This window comes from Crocuta crocuta, unplaced genomic scaffold (assembly GCF_008692635.1).
Source record: "Crocuta crocuta isolate KB4526 unplaced genomic scaffold, BGI_CrCroc_1.0 scaffold44, whole genome shotgun sequence".
NCBI classification, from domain to species: domain Eukaryota; kingdom Metazoa; phylum Chordata; class Mammalia; order Carnivora; family Hyaenidae; genus Crocuta; species Crocuta crocuta.
Window position 1 is genome coordinate 1335908 of NW_027530179.1, and position 21941 is coordinate 1357848.

Sequence of the window (21941 nt, forward strand, 5' to 3'; positions counted from 1 at the left end):
AAGACTATAACCTAGTTAAACAGTTAATAAATGACAGGATGGGTTCCCCTTAGGGACTTCTGTACAATGTCAGTGTTAAATTCGACCTTCTAGACATTAATCGGAATGTTTTTTTCTACTTCCCTCCATCATTCACTTCCATAATCATTCCTTCAAAATCAAAACAAAACAAAACATTCTTCCCCTCATTCTCTCCTGGTCTTTTGAAACCAGCAATTTCTCCCTTAACATTCATTCTTTTCCTACCTGCTTAACTTGCAAATTCCAATCCCCATACATCAGGTATGATTTTAGGTTCTTTTTAACCACCTGTTTTTTTAAATACCTTCAGCTGCATTGTGGACACTGTGTTCAACACATCCCACATGTGATGCCCCCATCCCTCTGACCTCCTGCACGACGCCCTCTTGTAGAGTCACCACCAACCTCACCCTTTCCTAACCAGAGGCCCCCCTCTCATCCTTGGTTCCTTCACCCCCATGCAATCAATTGCCAAGACCTCCCACTCAAAATATTTTAAGCCTATATTTTCATCTCCATGTCTGATATTTTCAGCTCCATGTCTGATATTTTCATCTTCATATCGGATACCAATCCTTAATTCGGGCCCTCATAAACTGCCATTTCTTTATAAAGCTACCCGACTGGTCTCCCAACCTCTACTCTTGACCCCTATTCCCATACAAAACAAATTACTCTCCATGCTGCCCTCAGACTGGTCTTTCTAAAAGTTATAAACCTCATCATACCCTTCCTGGAGGGTCCCCATCCCCTTAGAGGTAAGAATCACATAACATTATCAACAAGGCCCTTGGGGTCTGATCTGGTTCTTGCCTGACCACAGTTTCTTCACACACTTCTGACCACCACTATCCATGTTAATAATAATTACAACAGTCGCTAATAGGTAGGGGCTGCTCCCTCTATTCCAGTCATGGTGGTAGGTGATTTATGTGGGTATTTTCTCATTGAAGCCTCACAAGGATCCTGTGAGCAAGCTGTTGTTGCTATCCCCATTTTACAGGTTTGCTGAAGGGCAGTGAGCTACAGACACAGGCAGCATAATTGTGCTCTGAACTTGTATCCTCCTCCACCGGGGATGCCATGCTCTTCCACACCTCTATATTTTACTCATCTGCCTAAAAGCCCCTTGCTCCTTATTCTAATGATAATCCTGCCACTTTTGTCCACATTGGGTAAGCAGTCCCAAGTCCCATGCAGGGCGGTCACTCCCTTTGCTTTAATCATAGAGTGTTTTACACACACATCTATTGAGCACTTACCATAAACCCTTGACACTCATCAACACCTTCTCTACTCTAATTCTGGAGAAATAGACACAGAAACCCAAGGTATCATGTCCTGAGGACTGAGCCTTGGAGGGGGATCTTGATCTCTGTAAATCGTCAGATGGAAGGAGTGGAACGCTTATCAAGGGCTCTGGAAGGGCCTCTCCCTTCTTTCTCCCTCTTCTCTCACCAGCTGTTATCAGAAAGGTGGGATCAGAATTGTTGAGAGAGGTTTAGGGTCATAGCAGAAGGGGAAGGTGAATGGAGTAGGGAACGTAGGGGACATCTGCCTATAACTTGAATTAAAAGAACTGCAAGGAAGATGGCCTTAACCCATTCCTCCTTGGATTAGGAAAGAAGATCAGATAGACATGTCTTAAAGGCCAGTTTGGACCTAGTATTTACATGCCTGCTCCCTTTCAGTAGTTCTTAAGGAGCAGGCATCTGCCTCTGAAATCATTCCAATTCCTTCTTATCTGCATTTCTTTCACCTGTAAGCCTCACGTGGTATTTGTTGAAAACAACCAATGAACAAAAGAAACAAAAAGGTAACAGAAAATGAACAAAAAAATACTTCCATATAGCTATATTCACTAAATTTGTTTCCTGAATAATTATAGCTAGTAAAACCCTGTTACATCCACCATGTTAGTATATACAGCTTAATGAGGAAAATCCAGGTGGGTAAAATTATTTCCAGTAAGAATTGTTTTTGTCCTCAAATTCTGAGATACAAGAGAGTTTTCCATTGAGAGATTTAAGGCAACATTGATTTCCCTAAAGGACTGTTGTGTGGAATTGCTACCATTAGAGTGTGACTCTGTCAACATCAGAAGAGAACGGTTCCACGAATCAGAAGCAGCTACCAGTCAAAGAACCGTAGTCCCAACGACCACCCACCTGAATGAGCCCCAAAACTGCCATTCTGGCCCTACATTAAGAAATAATAATGATGATATAATGAAATTAAATAACATCCTCATAAATAAAATAAACATTTTTTTCTCAGTATCTCAGACTTATACCTGTGGGCATGACAATTAGGTTTTAAAATATAATAAAAAGAAAATTCCAGGGAGGCTCATCCTGGTAATATTCCTTAAATAGAATCCTACAATCTAATCTCCATTTGGCCATTGGAATTTCCCAGCAAATCCTGGCTGAAGGAAAAAGAGGGAATGTGTACAAAATATAAAAATATAATATAAAGAGAAAAGTGTAGTCACAATCAAACATCAACAGCAGTGAAGAGGCAAATAAGTGAATAATTGTGTCCATGAGTGATGCCGTGTCCATCTTCATACCTCTTGATGGATTTCCAGCACAGCAGAAGACTTCCTCACTGTGGTTACAGTGTGCAGCCTGGATACAGGAGAAGAAAAACACAACTTAATACACACACACACACACACACACACACACAATGTATATATATCAGTTTGTCTACCATAAAGATTATACACAAAAGACTTGAATTAAAAGGAGAAGGAAACTAATAATTCCATTTAACATATTCAAAGTCATGGGCATGGAGGAGGGCATTTGTTGGGATGAGTACTGGGTGGTATATGGAAACCAACTTGACAATAAACTATGAAAGAAAGAAAATAAAACAATAAATAAAATAAAATAAAATATTCAAAGTCAAGGGGTGCCTAGGTGGTTCAGTCAGTTAAGCATCCAACTTTGGCTCAGGTCATGATCTCACTCTTTATGGGTTCTAGCCCTGCGTCTGGCTTCGTGCTGTCAGCTCAGAGCCTGGAACCTGTTTCTGATTCTGTGTCTCCCTCTCTCTCTGCCCCTCCCCCGCTCACACTCTATCATTCTCTCTCTCTCTCTCTCTCAAAAATAAATAAACACTTTAAAATTTTTTAAAAAATATTCAAAGTCAAGAAATCTCTTCAGTGGAGCTTTCCAAAAACAAGCCACTTGTTCATGGCACATTTCCTGAGTTTTCTGTCCTTAGAACAAACTTTATTGCCTACCTATCTACCTGCCCTGTCAGTTGGGCCCTGTATTTTACCTACAAAGAGTGAAGGACAGCACTCAAATTAAGGCAGTCGGGGAAGGTTTATTAAAATGGCAATGCCAGAATTGAGGACTTTTTTTGGTACTTTATCTTTACTAAAATGTTAGGAATGTAAAATGCCTTGGTCCTTCGCTATGTATTCCCAGTGTCATTTGAACATTTATGTTGCATCTAAGATTGGCCTAGCCCTTGAAGTCTGGTTCCCCTGTCATGGATGTAGATGGCCTCGTTAGTCTCTGGGGAAGTGGGGTGAGAGGCCTCTGACTCCATGAGCCTGAACTATTAATGTTTTCCTTTCCCAGCCTCTGGTTCACTGGCTTTCAATAATGGCTGGGTAGAGAACCATCTAGGAGAGCTAACTAATCAAACAAACTAATGAAGACCCAATCCAGACCAGTGGAAGCCAAATCTCTCCAAGGTGAAGTCCAGGGAGCAATAGTTTTTCCAAGTTCCCCAGGTGTCTCCAATACACAGCTGATTACAAAATAATGGAGAACCCGGATGTGATGAATACCAGCATTTCAAAAAGGACTCTGGGCCACAGTTTTTGCTTTAGTTCATCAGCTTCTACCAAAATCTCAAGAGGACTCGATTCAAAGGGGGGGGAAATGGGTTAACTTTATACGAATGGTAAAAACCACTCAAAATTTATTTCCACAAGCTCGTATTCAACATACTAGCTTTTTCATTTGAATTCAAAATATTTCCCAAGAGCATGTCCCATTATAGGCAAATTCATCCCAGAGCTCAGAGAAGGGGAGAACAAAAAACAAAAACAAACAACAACAAAAAAACAAGGATAACAATGAATCTAGTTTAATTCAATTTAATTGTTCTGGTAGTGCATTAACCATCATGGACTGGCTTCTTAACCATTTCATCTCATTCTACAAGCCTCTACGTTACCCACTTTCTTAGCTTTTTAGTAACAACAAACATAAATGTTTGTTTTTTTGGTTTTTGGTTTGTTGTTTGTTTGTTTTTCGCTTCTTTGGAAAGTTCTTCTCTGAAAGACAGTCTTCTAAAAATCAGCAACTCCACATATTGCTTCTGCGTTCCTCTTCTAAAGATGTTCCGAACTTTAAAACCCAAGGGATTTTAGGACTACTGCCTGCTTTTTCCACTGAAACCTGAGGCCCTACAGTAAGAAAATAACACTTGTCCGTCAGCAAACCAATTGTTGTGTTTCATAGACCTGGCTAATGGGAGCAGGTGAACTGAGCCGACTCATGCCTGGCTGTATTTTCCAAAGGTCTGCGGGCCCCAGTCACTGCCTTCCTCATACATTTCTTTCTTTTCATTATTGAGCACTGAGTATTTATGTGCTGCTCACCCCAGAGAGCTAACGTACAGAGCACAGACTCAGTCCGAGGCAAGATCATGAGGCAGGTGCAATTTGCTTTCAGCCATTCCTGTCAAATTCCCGTCTCTTTCAGGGTAAGAAACGCCCATGCTTTTCACCCACAATGGCTCTATGAAATATACTCTCTCTAACCTGCATTCATAATAAAGTATTAATAGCTGATAAGGGCAAAGTGTTGCTACTGCTAAAATAGATGCATTTTAGCATTTGAATGTATTCGCCTCGACAGGAAAGGCATTAACAACCGACGTGAAAGAAAAAACACCACGAACAGTTGTCACCTAGCCCTTTCCAAACACGCATTTGGCGTTATTCTTACAGTTTCAAATGATGGGTGTTGTAATGAACTCCTCTCAATTTTAAGTTATAAGTAGTCCGTTTGCCCAAAGATACAGAAAAATCAGCCAAACACTGATCTTCTGCCTCCAAATTGTGTGTGTATTTCTCCCCCTGTACCACAGCAACAATGACAATACTACTTTTTCTTTGTGCCTTTTTATTCTTTTTTTATTTGATCCTGTACCCTGCATGGTGAGGAAATTCAAGGTCAAAAGCTTTACCACTTGCTCAAGCACATTGAAAGAACGAGTATAAAGATCTGTGTCTTCTCACAGCTGGTTCTACCTTTTATTCCCCTTCTTTTTCCTATTTGATAAAGTAAAATCATGTTGGAAAACAACTAGACATCCAGTGAGTAAGAATTAATGGAAATCAGAGAACCCATTTTGTCTCAACACCCCTCACCTCAGACCATGCATTCAGGTACCTGATCTATAGTCTACTAAGACTGGCCTTGAATGGATACAAAGACCAAACATTATTCTCAACTCTTTACTCACCCTGAGCCTTTAGGTACTATGGTACTGGATCCCCAAAGTCCCCCGTTCATTTCGTAGCAGAAATAGTGTAGACTGTTTTCAAACCCAATAGACCTGAATTGAAACCTCTACTCTGCTACTTCCTGGCTGTGTAAACACAAACAGCTCACTTAACCTTAACCTTACTTGCATCTCCTTCTCCTTGTGTGACAAAAAGAAGGTACAACATGGGGCTCTTGTGGGAATAACATAAAGAACCTTACAGAGAGTAAAATATGTCACCTCCCTTCTCTCCTTCCTTTTCCTGCCCAAATCCTAGAATTCTTTGCTAATGGTAGAAACATCCCAAACAGGAGAATCTGTTTTGTTGTGAGAACTTAATCTTGGATCATTGCCATGTAGAACTGCGCTCTTGGGGTAAAATGGTTTGGACCTAGATGAGGAAGAGAGACAAATAGTAGTTGCTCAAATGGAGCATCCATTTCATATCATCTACCCATGACATTCAACCCTACGTATGTGATGACTTGATTTCAGGAATTTTGATGAATAGAAAACGCAGTCCTCATTACACTACTCAAGAGTGATGAGCTCTAAGCCTAAAAAGATAGCATATCAGAGTGGCTTGAATCCCATGGGATTTTGAAACAGTATCATTCATTCCCAGCTTCTGAAATCTTACCTAAAGTCTTCCAAAGATTTCTTCTTGGTTGCTTTCAACCCCCTAGTTTGGCAACAGGCAAATTTGTAATCAATGACTTGGTAAATGATGGGGTTGTACATTGCTGCTGATTTCGCAAGTAGGGTCGGCACCACGGAGAGTTGGATGGGGATGGAATCTGGCCTTCCAAATGCCGACCACACAGAGACCACTGCGTAAGGAATCCAGGCAATCAGGAAGCCAGCACAAATCAGCATCGCCACCTGTCGAGGGAAAGTAACAGACCAGAGTCAAAACACTGGGTGGAAATGATGGGTGGGAGGAGGAGCAGTGGCCCAATTACATCTAAGAAAGTCCATTATCTTTTCATTTATCTTGCCCAAAGAAGACATTTCATGCGGACTTCAGAGATGTTCAGCTAAAAGAAGTTATTACAATGCCTAATCCCATTTACCACATCCTATCCATTCTTTACTCCAGAATTGGAATGTACCAAGAGACCCAAAGTTTAACCCTATAAAAGCTGTCTGATTTTACATCGGGCTTGAAATCGTACTAAGAAGACATCAGTCAGTGCTCCTGAAATTTCCAGACTTCTCAGCCCACATTGGGGGAAAATATGTTCCATTGTATTTGGAGGTAGGTGGAAAATATGTTCACCTTGAAGAAATTTTAGATCACTCATTGACCCCAGGAAACAGAAACTCTGCTCTTGTTGGAAATTTTAATATGAATCTTCGTCCAATTTAATATGAATTCTTCTTCTTCGGATAGAAATCAAATGTTATATCTTTTGGCTCATTTTCTCAAGTGTGAGGCTCAGATAGTGGAAATTCACTAGATAGAAAGTAAAACAGAATCGCTGAGCTTTAACCAAAGTGACACAGTTGCATTAAGCAAGACTTTTCCAGAAAGGACTTCTCTCTCACACAAAATTATAATTACCTGGGGAGCCTCTTAACTTCCAGATCAAAGAATAATTAGAGAGAGGGTTTTAAAACACTCTCACTAGTTTCTCACCCTCTGCAACCCAGTCCCCTTACTAATGTAGCCCCAATTAGTGCCCTGTTAACTACATACTTAACCCTATGGATTAACTCACTTGAATTCAACAATCCCTTTTTAGCAAGTACTTTGGGCCAGACACACTGCCGAGTGCTAGTGGGGGCACTAGTATACCTTAGTGCCTGGCTGTGTCCCTCTGGAATACAAACAACTGCAGTACATAGCAGGAGAGAATTTAAGTGACAGCACAGAATTGGACCAAATAGCACGGCATAAGGCAAATCAGAACAGTTTCATGAGAGAGGTGGCATACAACTTGCATGTCGGAAGTTGAAATGAAGGCATAGCGGAAAGATCAGTGTGAGCAAAGGCACAGGCATGTGTGAGGTTTGTACAGAAATGAGCAAGCAATTCACTTAAGCATATGAGATGAGACTGGAGAGAAAGATACCATCCATGTACTCAAGGTTTTGTATGGCATATTACCGAGCTTGCACTTAATTCTGTGTGCTTTGAGGCACTAGTAGGTTTTTGAGCAGGAAGACTAATGAAATGAAGATTAACCTGTTACGTGAAATGGGTCAGAAAGAAATAGGAGGTAGAAAAATCATTGTTCATTCATTCAATCAACAAGTGTAACTGGGTATTCCCACATGTTTTGTGCTAAGGATAGAGCAGTGAGCAAAGCAGACATCATCCATAATCCCTGACCACGTAGAATTTCCACTTTTAACAGTTTATTTGGGCTGCAGTCTAAACAAGAAATAAAAGGGCTCTTACTTCGAGTACTAACACTGGCGAATGAAGTCCAAGCTTCGGTGTTCATTTTAAACACGAGCTACTTCATCCTAATTGAGACAGAGTACACTAACTTCAAAGTATCTTTATACTATTATCTCCTAGAGTTATTTTTTTCTGTAAGATAAATCATTAAACACTATTTGAATGAGTGCTGTGCCATGGACATCTGGTTTTGTTTGTTTGTTTTCCTCTGCCTCATATTCCTTTCACTTCAGCATCATTAGCCTCCCTTCTACCCCTGTTGTATGGAACTGGCTTCTTGTGGCCCAAGCCTGAGCAGAGGGCTCCATGCCCCTGGCTACCATGGCAAAAACAGGGATAAGTACATGCCTGGAAAGATCTGACCCATGATTTTATAAGGGATCTGTAGAACAAGTGGAATTTCCTTTTCTCCTTGCGTTCCCCAAAGCCCAGAGAAGATGAAAAGACGGACCGATCCAAGGCAGGCTCCACCTCATCTTTCCCCATCCTTTTCCTTTTTAAGTTGTTAATGTTTATTTATTTTTGAGAGAAAGAGAGACAGACAGAGTGTGAGCTGGGGAGGAGCAGAGAAAGGGAAACGAAGAATCGGAAGCAGGTTCCAGGCTCTGAGCTGTCTGCAAAGAACCCAGCGCAGGGCTTGAACTCACCAACCGTGAGATCATGACCTGGGCTGAAGTCAGATGCTTAACCGACCGAGCCACCCAGGCGATCCCCTCCCATCCTCTTATTTAAGAAAGAATTTAACAGTTCCCAGTATGAATGTTATGACAAGCTAGCGTAATGGATCAAGGATGAAGAATGAGACACAAAATGCTTCATTAGTAATAGTTAAAGCAACAATATTTAGGCATGCTTTTTTATTTTAGAAATTCAACTGGATAAGTTTGTTTTCTATAACAAAGTCATTTGGGTGCATGTGCATTTCAATATGCATGAGAGCAGAGCTACTGTATGCAGGGAATGGTCCATACCCCAACTTGACCTCCAGAAGAGCCTGCCAGCAGGGTGTTTGCCCTGAGACCCCCACATCTGTGGGCTGTGTCAAGCAAGAAGCCTGAAAAATCTGCTGTAAGTCTCAGTTATAAAATTCCACCCAAGAAGTTCAAGGCTCATCTCTAAAAATTAACTGCAGCTGAAACACACATCAGTTATATCCATATCACTCCTTTTTACAGAGTCTAAATCTCAAAGAGGTGAATGAAGTCAGCCCAGACCTCCTTCAAGTCCTGAGACCTGTGTTGGGGTGCCACAGCCTTCCTTTAGGGTGCTGATCCAAAATTCTAGCCTATGCTTCCCAGTGAGCAGCCAGCCCCAGATCACACATGTAATCCTGCTGCTTTGCTTTTCTTCTCTCTGCTGAGGGTTACCCAGGAGAAATTGTATTTGCTTTGGCCTGTGTGACCTCCATTTGTAAATGGAAAGGATGCCTCAAGGCTCAAAGTGAGTGTCTTGTTTCTAAACCCCCAAATAAACAATAACTATATAAATAAAACTTGCTTTAGCAGATATCTGGGAACTTAACATAGCTCCATCCTTTATCCTTTGGTGACTCACATGATGATTGCACAGCATCCCAAAAGCTGTGTTCTGTGTTACTGTCAAAGTCATTGACAAAAAACAGATTGGCACTCGGTCCATAATATTTTGTGCATTTTACGTTATCTTCTACTTTTATGACAGTGGTCATGGAAAGAGGAAGGACTTCAAACATTTGCATTACGTTATCCTTTTTAAAAGGACGTAGGAGAATTAACTGTACTGTGGTTTTTAAACATACAGCAAATGAATCATCGTGGTTTTTTCTGATTAGAATTAAGCTAAGTGCTTTAAATTGAATGACTAGAAATCAGGTTTCAGCAGAAAGAGGGATAAAAGCCTAGATCTAAAAGCACTCTAGATGCTCCTCATGTGTTTGAAGTGAATACAAAGTTAACATGAGCCACATACATTTTTTACCATCTTCTCATGTTCAAATCTACTCCACAAAACATTAAAAATTAAAACATTAAATATTAAAGGCATTTTAAGATATACGCTACAGAAATTTACAAATCTCACATGTTACACTCATTTTCCCAGTGCTTTCTACTCAACATGGAACAAGCTTAATTTTTCATCAGCCTGGTCCTTGCTTTCCTCATTTCTGAGTGCATCTTCATTTCCATTTTCCAAAATTTCTATTCCAGGTGTCCTTAAACCAGATCTAACACAGACACCTGTACCTGTCAGCTTTTTCTAGGTTGTTTATTTTTTAATCACTTCACTTTTATTACTGCCTTTTGGTTTACTGGAAAACAGTAAAACTTCAGTTCTTAAATTAGGCAATTTTTGTGGGAGGAAATTCACAGAATATGTGTTCTGCTTCTACAAAAAAAAAAAAAAATCACACATCTGCAACCCCGTTCCCTTTAAACATATCTTGCTGCAGAGGATGAAGGGATGTCTGTATGTTCCAGCTAACGTCAAGGGCATTAATTGAAGTGTCACCTAAGAAGTACTGTCCATACAGATAGATTCTAACAAATTGACCAATTAAAGCAATAAGAGAACAATGCACTTGAAGGTAAATTCTCCAAGTTACATAAGGCTCTGTCTTTGGGCCCAGTTCCTCCGAACCATTCCAGAAGATACGGTTTCCAAAAAAGACTGTCCTGCCCTCCCCGGCCGAGGCAGCACACAGTAGTGCGAACATCGCAGGTGGAGAGATACTCAGGTTTGAGTTCCAGCTGTGTTTAGCTCCATAGCGTGAGACAGACCCTTGGTTCTCTAAGAATGCCCTTTCGGTTCCTTCCACCAGGTTCCTTTCCCCAGATATGAGTAAGGTTTCTCAGTTTGAAGCCGTGTACTACCTTGAAATAATAAAATGGATTGTTGGGGGCACCCCAGTGGCTCAATTGGTTAAGCGTCTGACTCTTGGTTTTGGCTCAAGTCATGATCTCACCGTTTGTGAGTTCAAGCCCCCTGTCAGGCTTAATGCTAGGTGTGAAGCCTGCTTAGGATTTTCTCCCTCCCTATTTCTCTCTGCCCCTCCCCTGCTCACTCTCTGTCTCTCTCAAAATAAGCAAACTTCAAAAACAAGTAAATAAAAGATATGGTAATGCAATAGTAAGCGTCAGTTATGAGGCTACTACCCCCCACACCCAAGCAGCCTGTGTGTCGGTGACACCACCAATGGGAAGGAGGAGGGTGGGAAACTTGACAACCAGGACCTACCTTCACGGGAGCCTCAGCTCCTGACAGGTATAAAAATAAGGGTGGTGATGGTTAGCTTGCACACCACCTTTGAAGAAACAAAGGAACTCAACAACTCTGAGCATGACTAATTTGAGTTTCTTCCTTCCCTCTCCTTAATCGATAGAATGACAATGAAGGCCAACCCTCTCAGGCCCTTCTTCATGCACTTAGAAAGAAAAGAATTCTGAGAGCATAGATGTGTCCACCATCATGTGAGCTCTGGTTGCGATCCAAGTAGAAAATATTAATCTGTACTTTTAAAAAAAAAGACATAGAAGAAGGAGGAGGTTCTGCACTTCCCAGCTGCAGCTTTCTCACATCTTAAAATACCACTATTCTATAAGCAAGAAAAAGCTGAGATTGAAAGGAGAGGATGTAAATTAGGTCACATCACTCTGCACATCTGTGTTTTGGGCTTTTGGTCTAAAACTGAACACAATATTTCCCAATGAGGCAGTGGCTGGTGTAAAGAACTCTAAGTATCTGGCTCCGCAAAACAAGAAAGACTTCACTGTTCATTACAGAGGAACCAAGCCCCTAAGGTGAGGAAACCGCTACTCAGAGGGGAAATGTACCCAGGTGGAGAGGCAAGGTGGTTTTAGCAATAAGAGCTATTGCTGTTGACCCTTAAACAATCCACCAATCTCGCCATTTTTATACATCCTGGGAGCTTTAGAAGTTAACTTAGATAGCATGGAATTCCCCTCCTCCACCTTCTTTCACAGATGAGAAAACTGAAGCCCAGCCCGGTGAAGTGGCCGTTCCAAGGTGAATCAGTCAAGATTCTGAGTTGCAAGCAACAGAAATCGACTTTGGCCAAGGGAAACAGAAAAGGAAAGTGTTGTTTAGGACAGAGTGTCACTGGGAATGCTGGACATAAGACTGAGGCCAAGCAGACAGAAATGACACCCAAAACCATGGCCCAAGCTGGCTCTGATGCAGAAACTACTGCTGCTGCAGCCATGCCCCCAGGAAACATCTCCCTGCCCCTTCGCTGGGGTCACTACCTCCTGAGACAGACTGGCTGGAGCCTAGGGTTGTGGCTATACTCCAGCTGCAAGGGAATCTGGGCAAATTTATGACTGGTCCTTCTGTATCTTTTAAATTAGGAGTCAGCCTTTGCTCAGACATACTGCTCCTCCCCTTCCTTCCCCAGCAAACCTCAAAATGTCAGAAGTTCCTCAGTACAGAAATTCCGAACATGGAAAGAAAGGGGTTCAGTCACTGGCAGCCAAAATAAATAGCAAGTGTCAGCTAAGTGAGACTCTCAGTGGGCCAGGAGCAAAATTGGGATTGGCCCCTAATTGAAATTCTTCCCTTGGACAAACATACATTTTTAATATATAATTATGTATACATCTTTATTTATATTTAATTTATATTGATATACTTTAATCAATTATATATTATACAATATGACATTATTATATATTTATGTAAATATATATATATATAACTTTATATATATGTGTTTGAGGCATTGTGCTATTTCCTAGGGACACAAAGTAAACAAAATGATATGGTTGTTACTCCACAGGCCTTACTGACTAATGTCAAAGCCAGACATTGAGCAAATAATCACAAAAATAAGTATGCAATCATAAATTAATTCTAAGTCAGGGCCAGTTCTAAGGAGAAAATGTAAAGGCAGCAGCGACACGTAATAGGAAGATTTGAATTCAATTTGGGGAATGCTCTTCTGGGAAGTGACATTTAAGCTAAGAACACTTATGAAGAACCAGAGGAAATGAATTAATTGGTTCAAAAAATAAAAAGCAATGCCATTCAGCTTTCCCACAAACTGGTCCTAGAGTCCTCCCGGGGGGCTCTCTGAATATGAACCCTCTGTGATAAATATCACTCGATGCACAATCAGAGAGAGGAATCATTTGAGGAAAGCAGAGATTTACATTTATGATTTTCAAAAAGGCTTCAGGGTGAAAGAACAAAGCTACACAAAATGTGTCTAGGTTATGAAAGGGACAGAAGGACTCCAGCCAGGGGTCAAGGTACCACTTAATGCTCATCAGGGTAATTAGGTGAATTTAGTTTATTCAATTATGTATTCATTATACTGATCATGATTAAGCATCAAGTAGGTGCCAGGCAGTGAGGCTCAGTACCAAACAAGGTGTATAGCACTTGTGCTCACCTACCTACTAGCAAAGAAGAGGGACAAGCGTGTGATTCAATAAGTGAATATGCCAAGTGCTCCTTCAACTAACCAGGGGCGATCGGGAAGGCTTTCTGGTAGAAATAAGGGAAATTAACAGAAATCCAGATCCCAAAGGATCTAGATACTAATTACAGAACTGGAACTTATAGGTGATCTACATGTGTTAAAGGAATAAATATGAAGTACTAATCCATGCCGCATAATAATATTTGGAAAAATTAGTCTATGCTTCTGGTATTTTCTTCTTGTTACTCCACCACCCCCCTCATTAAAGCAGAAGCAAGAGTGTCCAGTGCACTGTGTGAAGATTTTTTTCAGGCAGAAATACCCAAAGAAGTAAAACATTCATTTCTCAGCTTATGAGTTTTAGAATAGAAATTTGGAACTTACAGGAAAGAAAATACTTGAGAGCAAGGGGGTTTGGGTGTGTGAAAAGTGACACTGAGTATCCATAGCCAGAAACTTGAAGGACTGGAAGCATTAATCTTACTAGATGGGAACAATTTCAGAAGCATGCACGTGCTTACAGGTTTCCCACCCATGAGCGGGTAAAGGGCCTACAGCTCAAAGGTGAGGGGGAACTTCTGAGGACCTGGTAACTGACCTTGAGAAATTATCCTGATGGGAATCCCCTGAACTGAGCAGAAGGGGCAAGGGATGGTGTTGGGAAAGCAAAAGACCCTTCATGCATTTAGGGATATCAGTGCAGGACACTTCCCAGCACCCCAGCCAAGCTCCCAGCATGCACCTGATGAGTTTACACAGACCTTCTAATTGGAACAAGCCGGATGCAAAGTGACCCATGACAGCTGATGACTGAGACCAGAGAGAAACAAATATGTCAGCAATATCAGGGTCAATAAATGAACAACCAGACCAAGAGCCCCTGCCCCTTAACACTATGGAACTATGAAAACCTCCCTAGAATTGATACACAGCCTTGAGAGGAGGAGGAAAACCCCAAAGCAACTGAATTTATCCTGATTGCCTAATATGAAGTTGGTGTTACAAAGTGAAATGTAGGCACGAAAATGAGATTATACTGAATCATAGAAATATAAAGAGCTTTTGTTTGTTTGTTTGTTTTATTTCTTGGGCTTTCTTGGCACACCTCTGCTTGCAGTCTGTGAAATCTCAGCCTACCAGAAAGCATCGTTTTAAAAAAATTAATTAGAGGAAAACTACAAACTAGAGAGATATCTGTAGATGGAATGTCAATTTCCAGGTTGATAAGACCAGACAGGCAAAATGCAGGCCCAGATAATAACCTAGCTGGAAATAATTAGAGTACCCAGAAAAGTAAATGGTTTTGACCCTGGAATCCAAGAAAGTGGCCTTTAAGTAGTAAGCTTTCAGACCAGGCTGTTCTAAAAGGTCAGAACCACTCACCAAGTGAGCAAACTGCTAGTCCTGAGAGGTAGTTGAATGGAGGCAAAGCTTTCTCGGATGATGGAAAGGCCCTAGTGTGAGGTTGTTTCTACTTATTTTTACTCAGTAGAAAAAAATTAAGATAAAAATTAAACAGTAATTGAAAACATTTTAAATTTAGCACAGAAGATGCCAAAACAGAAAGCTATGTTTATCAATGTGGGTTGAATTTTGATTTACATTTTTTGTGTGAAGTGTAAATAAGTAAAAGCATGTTATATTCAGGTTATTTTAATATGAGTTTTATATATACAATTGAGATGCAGACATATTATATATGTTATATATTATACAATATAGAGATATATAAAATAATGTCATTTAGTATATGTTATAAGAAGATATGTATAAAATAAAATCATACATATATATGCCTATACTTTTCATTTAACATCTCTTTGGTTGATCTGGGCTGAGTGAGCCTGGCTGTTTGATCTATACAGTCCAGTCCAGGTCAAGGAGAATGATAGCCACAGCCCAAATTAAATGGTGTGTGCTGAGTTTCACCTTGTATGCATAATAATTTTTGGAATCATTCCCCAAATAAATTTCCCATCCTCCAGAAAACACAAAGAACAAGATGCCAGGGTATTTATAAAAGTTGGCTGTGGGTTGAGTTAGGCAGTTCCATTAACCAGAGACCAGATGATGAGTGACGACAGACTCAGAGAACTGGAGGAGAACACTATAGGAATCAGGATCTGGACTCACTGATCAAGACCATCAAAATGCCTTGAGGCCAACACCATTGGAGGGTGGCAAGAAGTGAGAGGAAGTCTCTGCAGCTTTCTGCTATGCCAGATTACAGGGCTGTGAGGTGAACTCAAATCCACCTATGGGTGTGACGGATGTTATGATGTTTCCCTGGGCATGTCTCCATAAGTATTGAGAAGGGAAACTTTTATTATTGTTCCATTTACCATGTTCCTAGAAGAGTATTTGGCCCTGAGTAGGGTTTGGACTAAATGTAATCCAAAATTAACTTGGATTAATTTATTTGGATTAATTTTTTTAAATCACAGATAAGAGCTAAAAGGAGAGCTAGGGATGAAGAACTGAATTCATGATCTTGGATTTTATGGAAATATTTTTTTTCCATTTTATAGCCAATTATAAGATAGAAGTAGATTATGATTCCTGATTCTGCATTTTCATCCCGATAAAACTGCTCTACTATTAGATTATGAGTATAGATTTAGAGTGATGAAAACTTCCCTCGGAGCTTGTTTTAATTCAGCATGTGAAGTTCAGGGAGGAAAGGTCAATTGGAACCATCAAGAATCTCTAGCTCACACTCTGCAACCAAGAGACCCTTGGAACATCTGCAGCGTGAAGAGAGGAAATTACTAGAACCAAGGTCCTGACTCATTAGAAGGGACCACAGGTCTAAGGGGAACTGTTACTATGGGTCCTAAGGCAAGTGGTCCCACAGTAGGCTGTGACAACACATGAAAGTGGGATATCAGCAATACAATTGACTGAAAGGGATGGTTAGAACCTCAATCTGCATTTATTTTTTATCTTTAAAAGGAAAATGGAGGGGCGCCTGAGTGGCTCAGATGGTTAAGTGTCTCAGGTCATGATCTCTCAGTTTGTGGGTTCAAGCCCCACATCGGCTCTGTGCTGACAGCTCAGGGCCTGGAGCCTGTTTCGGATTCTGTGTCTCCCTCTCTCTGCCCCTCCCCCAGTTCATGCTCTGTTTCTCTCTGTCTCAGTAATAAATAAAAACATAAAAAAATTAATAAAAGGAAAATGGAAATTAGCATGTACTAATATCAAATATACAGTTTGAAGGTCTTAGCTCCATATCATTTATATTGATGTGTTCACTGAAAAGATATTTTTCAATGTAAGGGTAAGACAGGATGAAAGTGGGAAGACCACTGCCTTCTACTTTCGCAGAATTCCTTAAAGTTACAAGAGAATAAAGCAACCATGGTTTCTTTAACAACTTCTATGCCCCAAATGACAGAATAACATAAATCATCATGTTGAATCTCCACCACAATCCAATGAGATCCATGGTACCATTCTTGCTGTACAAGTGAGGAAACAGAGATTCAAGGAAGTTCAGTGTCTAGCTCTGGGTCACATACTTCACAGGTGTGGGTCATGGAATGAAAACCCCAGTCTGTTTTCAAACTGTGTGTTCCTTTCCTTACACTGCAATGTCTGAAGAGCTGTCAACTCTGATGTTAGCATTTACCGAGGGACTCATCCCTGCAGGAATTATGTTACATTAAGATAAGCTTCCCACAGGGCAGCAGATGTGGTAAGCTCATACCATGTAAATAATGTGAGGCAACAGAATGTCCCTCACACCCACCAAAGTCCATACCAAACAGTAAATACTCTGAGGCATCTTGTGATGCTTAAAACGTATTATTATTATCATTATTATGAATTAAATAATTTTTGAGAACCAACAGTATCTTACTCAATAGAGAGAATAAGTTCCCAGTAGATCCACCATACAAATTTCATAAATATTAGAAGTAAGTGTGTGTGTATGTGTGTGTGTAAATGAGAGACAGAAACAAGAAAAAGAAACACAAGAAAGGTTTATAAATAATAGCAAAGTTGAGAAATATCTAAAGATTAGGAACTCTAACTTCTCCCAGTCCCTAACATTCCTTATCCTCTTTGCCTTATGATGTTTTAATTGATTGGAAAACACCTCTGTAAGCTGTTACTGTAGTTACCTTGGTCAGTTTCATTTCCAGCACATGGCTGCTATGTATTCGACTGTCGAAATGAGCTACTTCTTTGGAGGAGGACTTGACCTTGGCAATGATCTTCACATAGGAGAACACAATCACAGCCGTTGGGAGCAAGAGGCAGAAGAAGAGGATGTTCAGGATGAAAATCTGGCCGCCCACGGAGGCCTGGGCCAGCCACCAGTCCAGAGTGCATGAGGTTCCGAAGGGCTCAGGCACGTAGTCCCCTAGACCTACCAGGGGCATGGTGGTCCAGAAGGAAGCATAGGCCCAGATGACTGCCAGGCAGATGTAGGCGTGCTTTCTTTTCAGCCAAACCCCTGGAGGTAGAAGAAAAGCATTACCGGGATGTAATCTGCCCTGCACCCAAATACCTCCCCTCGATATGTCAAATTCCACATCCAAAGAGTTATTCCATTGGATTCTGGGAGAAGTGGTGAGATAACTGAACTCTGAGGGAGAGTGGAGTGAAGGGAGAAAAGTTCCAGAGCATGGACCTTTTTCCACACGAATAAAACTAGAAGTGCTCTCACAGGGAAGTTTTCCATAGGCACACGGGAGCCTTGGGAGGGGAAGGGACAAAAGCTGAGAAAGGAGGGAGCAGTAGAAACATGAAAGGATGCCAAAGACAATGAAGGAAGGATCTTAAGAAAGCATCTAGAATGACTTTTGAGATCCTATCCAATACAAGGCCTATTGGTAGACTAGAAGGACAAAGCACCAAAAAGCATGTATTAATGGTTCATCTAAGAGTCCTTCGGGGAAGGTGGGAAATGGTAACACATTGTTTGTGCCTTTAAATATCCTTCTCCCTAAAAGCTTTCATGTCTCTCATCTCATTTGTCCTCATAAGCACTTGTTGCTGGGGGCCGGTCGGCCACAGCCATGACTGCCTATGACCTTAAAGTGGCTGACCCTGCTTCATGGGAGCAGATTTTGAATCTTCAGACATTACTAACACAGCAGTCATGCTCGCGCAGTCATGGCAAGGGAGGTAGAGGATCTAGGTAGATTGTATCATATTCTGCAAAAGTAATAGGGGGGGAGGGGTGTCTGGGTGTCTCAGTCAGTTAAGCATTTCGCTCAGATCTCAATCTCACAGTTGTGAGATGGAGCCCTGCATCGATTTTGGGATTCTTTCTCTCTTTTTCTCTCTGCCCCTCCCCAACTGGCACTTTCTCTTTCTCTCTCAAAATAAACAAATACACATAAAAAAAGAGTGGGGCGCCTGGGTGGCTCAGTTGGTTAAACCTCTGACTTTGACTCAGGTCATGATCTCACAGTTCATGGGTTCAAGCCCCATGTCAGGCTCTGTGCTGACAGCTCAGAGCCTGGAGCCTGCGTCAGATTCTGTGTCTCCCTCTCTTCGCCCCTCCTCCACTTGCGCTCTGTCTCTCTCTCTCTCTCTCTCAAAATAAATAAATATTTAAAAGTTTACAAAAAGAAAGACTAATGCTGTGGAAATATTTTCAGGAAAACAAAAATTGAGCTCCAGATTTTCCAGGACTAGTTTCCATAACCAAAAGAGAATTCCAAGAAGAAGAAATGGTGTAGTCACTAAAAAAAAAAAAGCTATAGAACACTAGTGATCATTTTCCAATGTTCAACACAACCACCAAAGACACAGCAGCCTGATCTAGTGCTACAGCCTACTGGGAAAATTACCTCCACACCCCATTTATCACCTCAGAGAGAAAGGGCTGGAGAAGGGAATCCTCACTGCCTTGGGTTTGGAGTAGCAGAGAAGAAATATCAGAACACACTCAACAAAAGTCAAATGATCTCTTCCACACAGACTCCAAGCCTGCCTCTACTCAGTGCCACGTGGTTTGGGAAGTCAGTACAGCTCAATTCTCATTTCTAGGACTTGACCTTCTTCATGTAACCTTTCTAGACACCCATGTTCTTAGCAGTAAAACAGAGTAAATAAGAGTCCATTGCTGACAGGTCTTGATAAGTGTTCGATGAAAGAATGCCAGGCCTGATTTGCAAACTACCAAGAACTACATTAGCATGATTTTTTACTCTTATGTTTGTCTCAGCTCTAACAAGATATATAACAGATTGTATCTGTAGTCTATTGTCTCTATTTTTTTCAAACACATGGCGTTTTTTGTATCATAAAATGTAAATTTCTTAAGCCCAACCAGATAGAGGTAACAATCAGATAGCCACAGTATATGTCAGCTTTTGCTTGTCCATTATAATGGATAAAACATTGGCACGGATAATCACATATATTTAGGGGGGTGTGCATAGGCATACGTATAAGCATTTATGGTTAGGGTTACTTGGCGAGGTGTTGGATACTTACATTCCAGTATGGTGAAAGGCTGTCAAGTACAGGAGGGAGTAGATTAGTAGATTGGTTCTGTGTTGCTCCAGAAGTCAGAACTAGGACCAATGGGTGGAGGTTACTGGGAGGCAGTTTTGTCTCAATATAAGGAATAACATTGTAACAATGAGAGCAGACCAATCGGAGAATGGGCTGCCTTGTGCAGTAGTAAGCTCCCCGTCACTGGTCACTGGAATTATTCGAGAAGAGGCCAAGTGGCTGTCTGTCAGGGATGCCTTAAAACAGTTTATCACATTAATGGGAGAAAGGTCTACATGTTCCCAAGCGGTCTTCTAATTCCAACATTTTAAGACACTGTGTAGAGGGCTTAAGCATGAGTTAAAGCAAATGGTGAAACCATTCTATGGAGGTTCAATCTTAAAAGAAGCTGGAAATATCTATACAGTTCCCATATGGAGTGACACCCTGCAGTGATTCTGGGGGTGGGCAGGATCAACTCTTTCATTGACACCAAGCCTAAATTCAAGAAAATATTTAAAAAGCAGAGACATCACGGTGTAGAATTTCTCAAATATCCCCAGGAAGTTGAAATTCTGCCTTCTCATCTATAAAGTCGATAGGTATATTCAAAATTTATTTGAGGTAACCAAAAATAAGTTTATAGAAAGAATTTGACTCTGAAGTCATCCAGCATATGTACAATTGAATATTTTTTACATCATTGGAAATTCTGATTTAAGTTATTTCCAGTGGGAGTTTTAATCTGTTTAGAAAAAGAGATGCAATTTTAAAAACAACAAAAAAATTGCTAGGTCATGAAGATCACGGTCCATGGCCTTCCCCTTCCCCCTGCACAGTTTCCTTGGAGTTTGGGACTATAAACTTTTAAAATATAAAGGAAGATTCTACCACACTGAAAGCATTAAGTTGACTTGATCTTTCTTTCCCCCCTCAGGCTCCAGGCCATCCTCCGACTCCATGGTCATGTCAATCAGATGATTGACAGATAAACAAACAGAGGAGTTCCATCCAGAAGGAGTCAGTATTATTCCCTGGCTGTGCCTGGTTCTCAATATTAAATGTAAGGGCCCAAATGCTTCTCTTTTGGGTTCAATAAGTTCCCAGAAACCCAAGAAGCAAAAGTAATAAAAATGTATTTTTAACACGTTGAATGGCCTAGTTATTAAAAAAACAAACTAATCTCTGAAAAAAGTTTTATAGCTGTTTCTCCCCTCATCTTTCTACCCACAAGACCACAAAAAGAACGTCGAGTGATATTTCTGTGCATGTCCTTTCTTGCCGGCACGGCTGTGCAGCTCTCTAACTGGACCTGGACTCTTTGGAATTCCTCATCCCTGAAATCATCGGGAACCTGAGGCCTAAAGGAGGATCAGAAACATTTTTCTTTTAATTACACTTACCACGCGGGGAACCAACTAAACCATCTCAGACCTAACATCCTTTAATGCATTGTATCTCTTTGTTTGCACCGCAAACCATGGTAGAAGCTTACACACTTTATGCAAGGAAATGATACTTTCCAAAAGCATTGTAGCCAAACACCAGACTTGCCTATAAAAGCAGTAGTGGGAGAAACCTACGTTGACACAGGTTCAAGTCTTTAAACATAGGTTAGAACAAAATGAGCTAAATATAGAAATACCCTTGGTCCCTTCGGTTATGTAATCTCTGTTCGTGACCTATCGATACCATCTGACAATCCACTAGTTTTGACTATCAAGGAATGAGAAACCTTCGTACTTACCATAAGATAAATAGCAGATTTTCAGATAGCGGTCCAGGCTGACGGCAGTCATGGTGATAAGACTTCCACAGCCAAAGAAAAATCCAGCCCATCCATACCAGCGGCAGCCAATCCAGCCAAACACCCAGCGGTGACAGAAGCAAGAGATGATGGTGAACGGTTTGCCTACAACTAGAGCGCCAAGCAATTTGTCAAGGGACGTTCCCTCCAGGTAAAATTACCCACCTGCCTCACTTCCCTGTTGGGTTAGAGTCTCTTCAGACAAGAAATATAGCTATTTTAGTCAATGGTAGGTTCTATTTACAACCAGACCCAGATTTCCGGGATTTAAACTATCTATTCCTTTGACCTCCATTAGTGTTTTTGTGGGTTGGTGG

General features: G+C 40.9%; 1 protein-coding gene across 1 annotated transcript in view; it reads right to left on the reverse strand.

Moving 5' to 3' along the window:
- Window positions 1-2587: 2587 nt before the first annotated feature.
- OPN5 (opsin 5) overlaps window positions 2588-21941 on the reverse strand; it is a 27590-nt gene continuing 8236 nt past the window's right edge. Inside the window, exons 3-6 of the mRNA XM_077764771.1 lie at window positions 21565-21735; window positions 17489-17823; window positions 6182-6423; window positions 2588-2651 (exon numbers count right to left, since the gene is read on the reverse strand). Of these exons, the coding sequence (XP_077620897.1) occupies window positions 2588-2651; window positions 6182-6423; window positions 17489-17823; window positions 21565-21735 (812 nt within the window). The remainder of the gene's footprint in view (window positions 2652-6181; window positions 6424-17488; window positions 17824-21564; window positions 21736-21941) is intronic.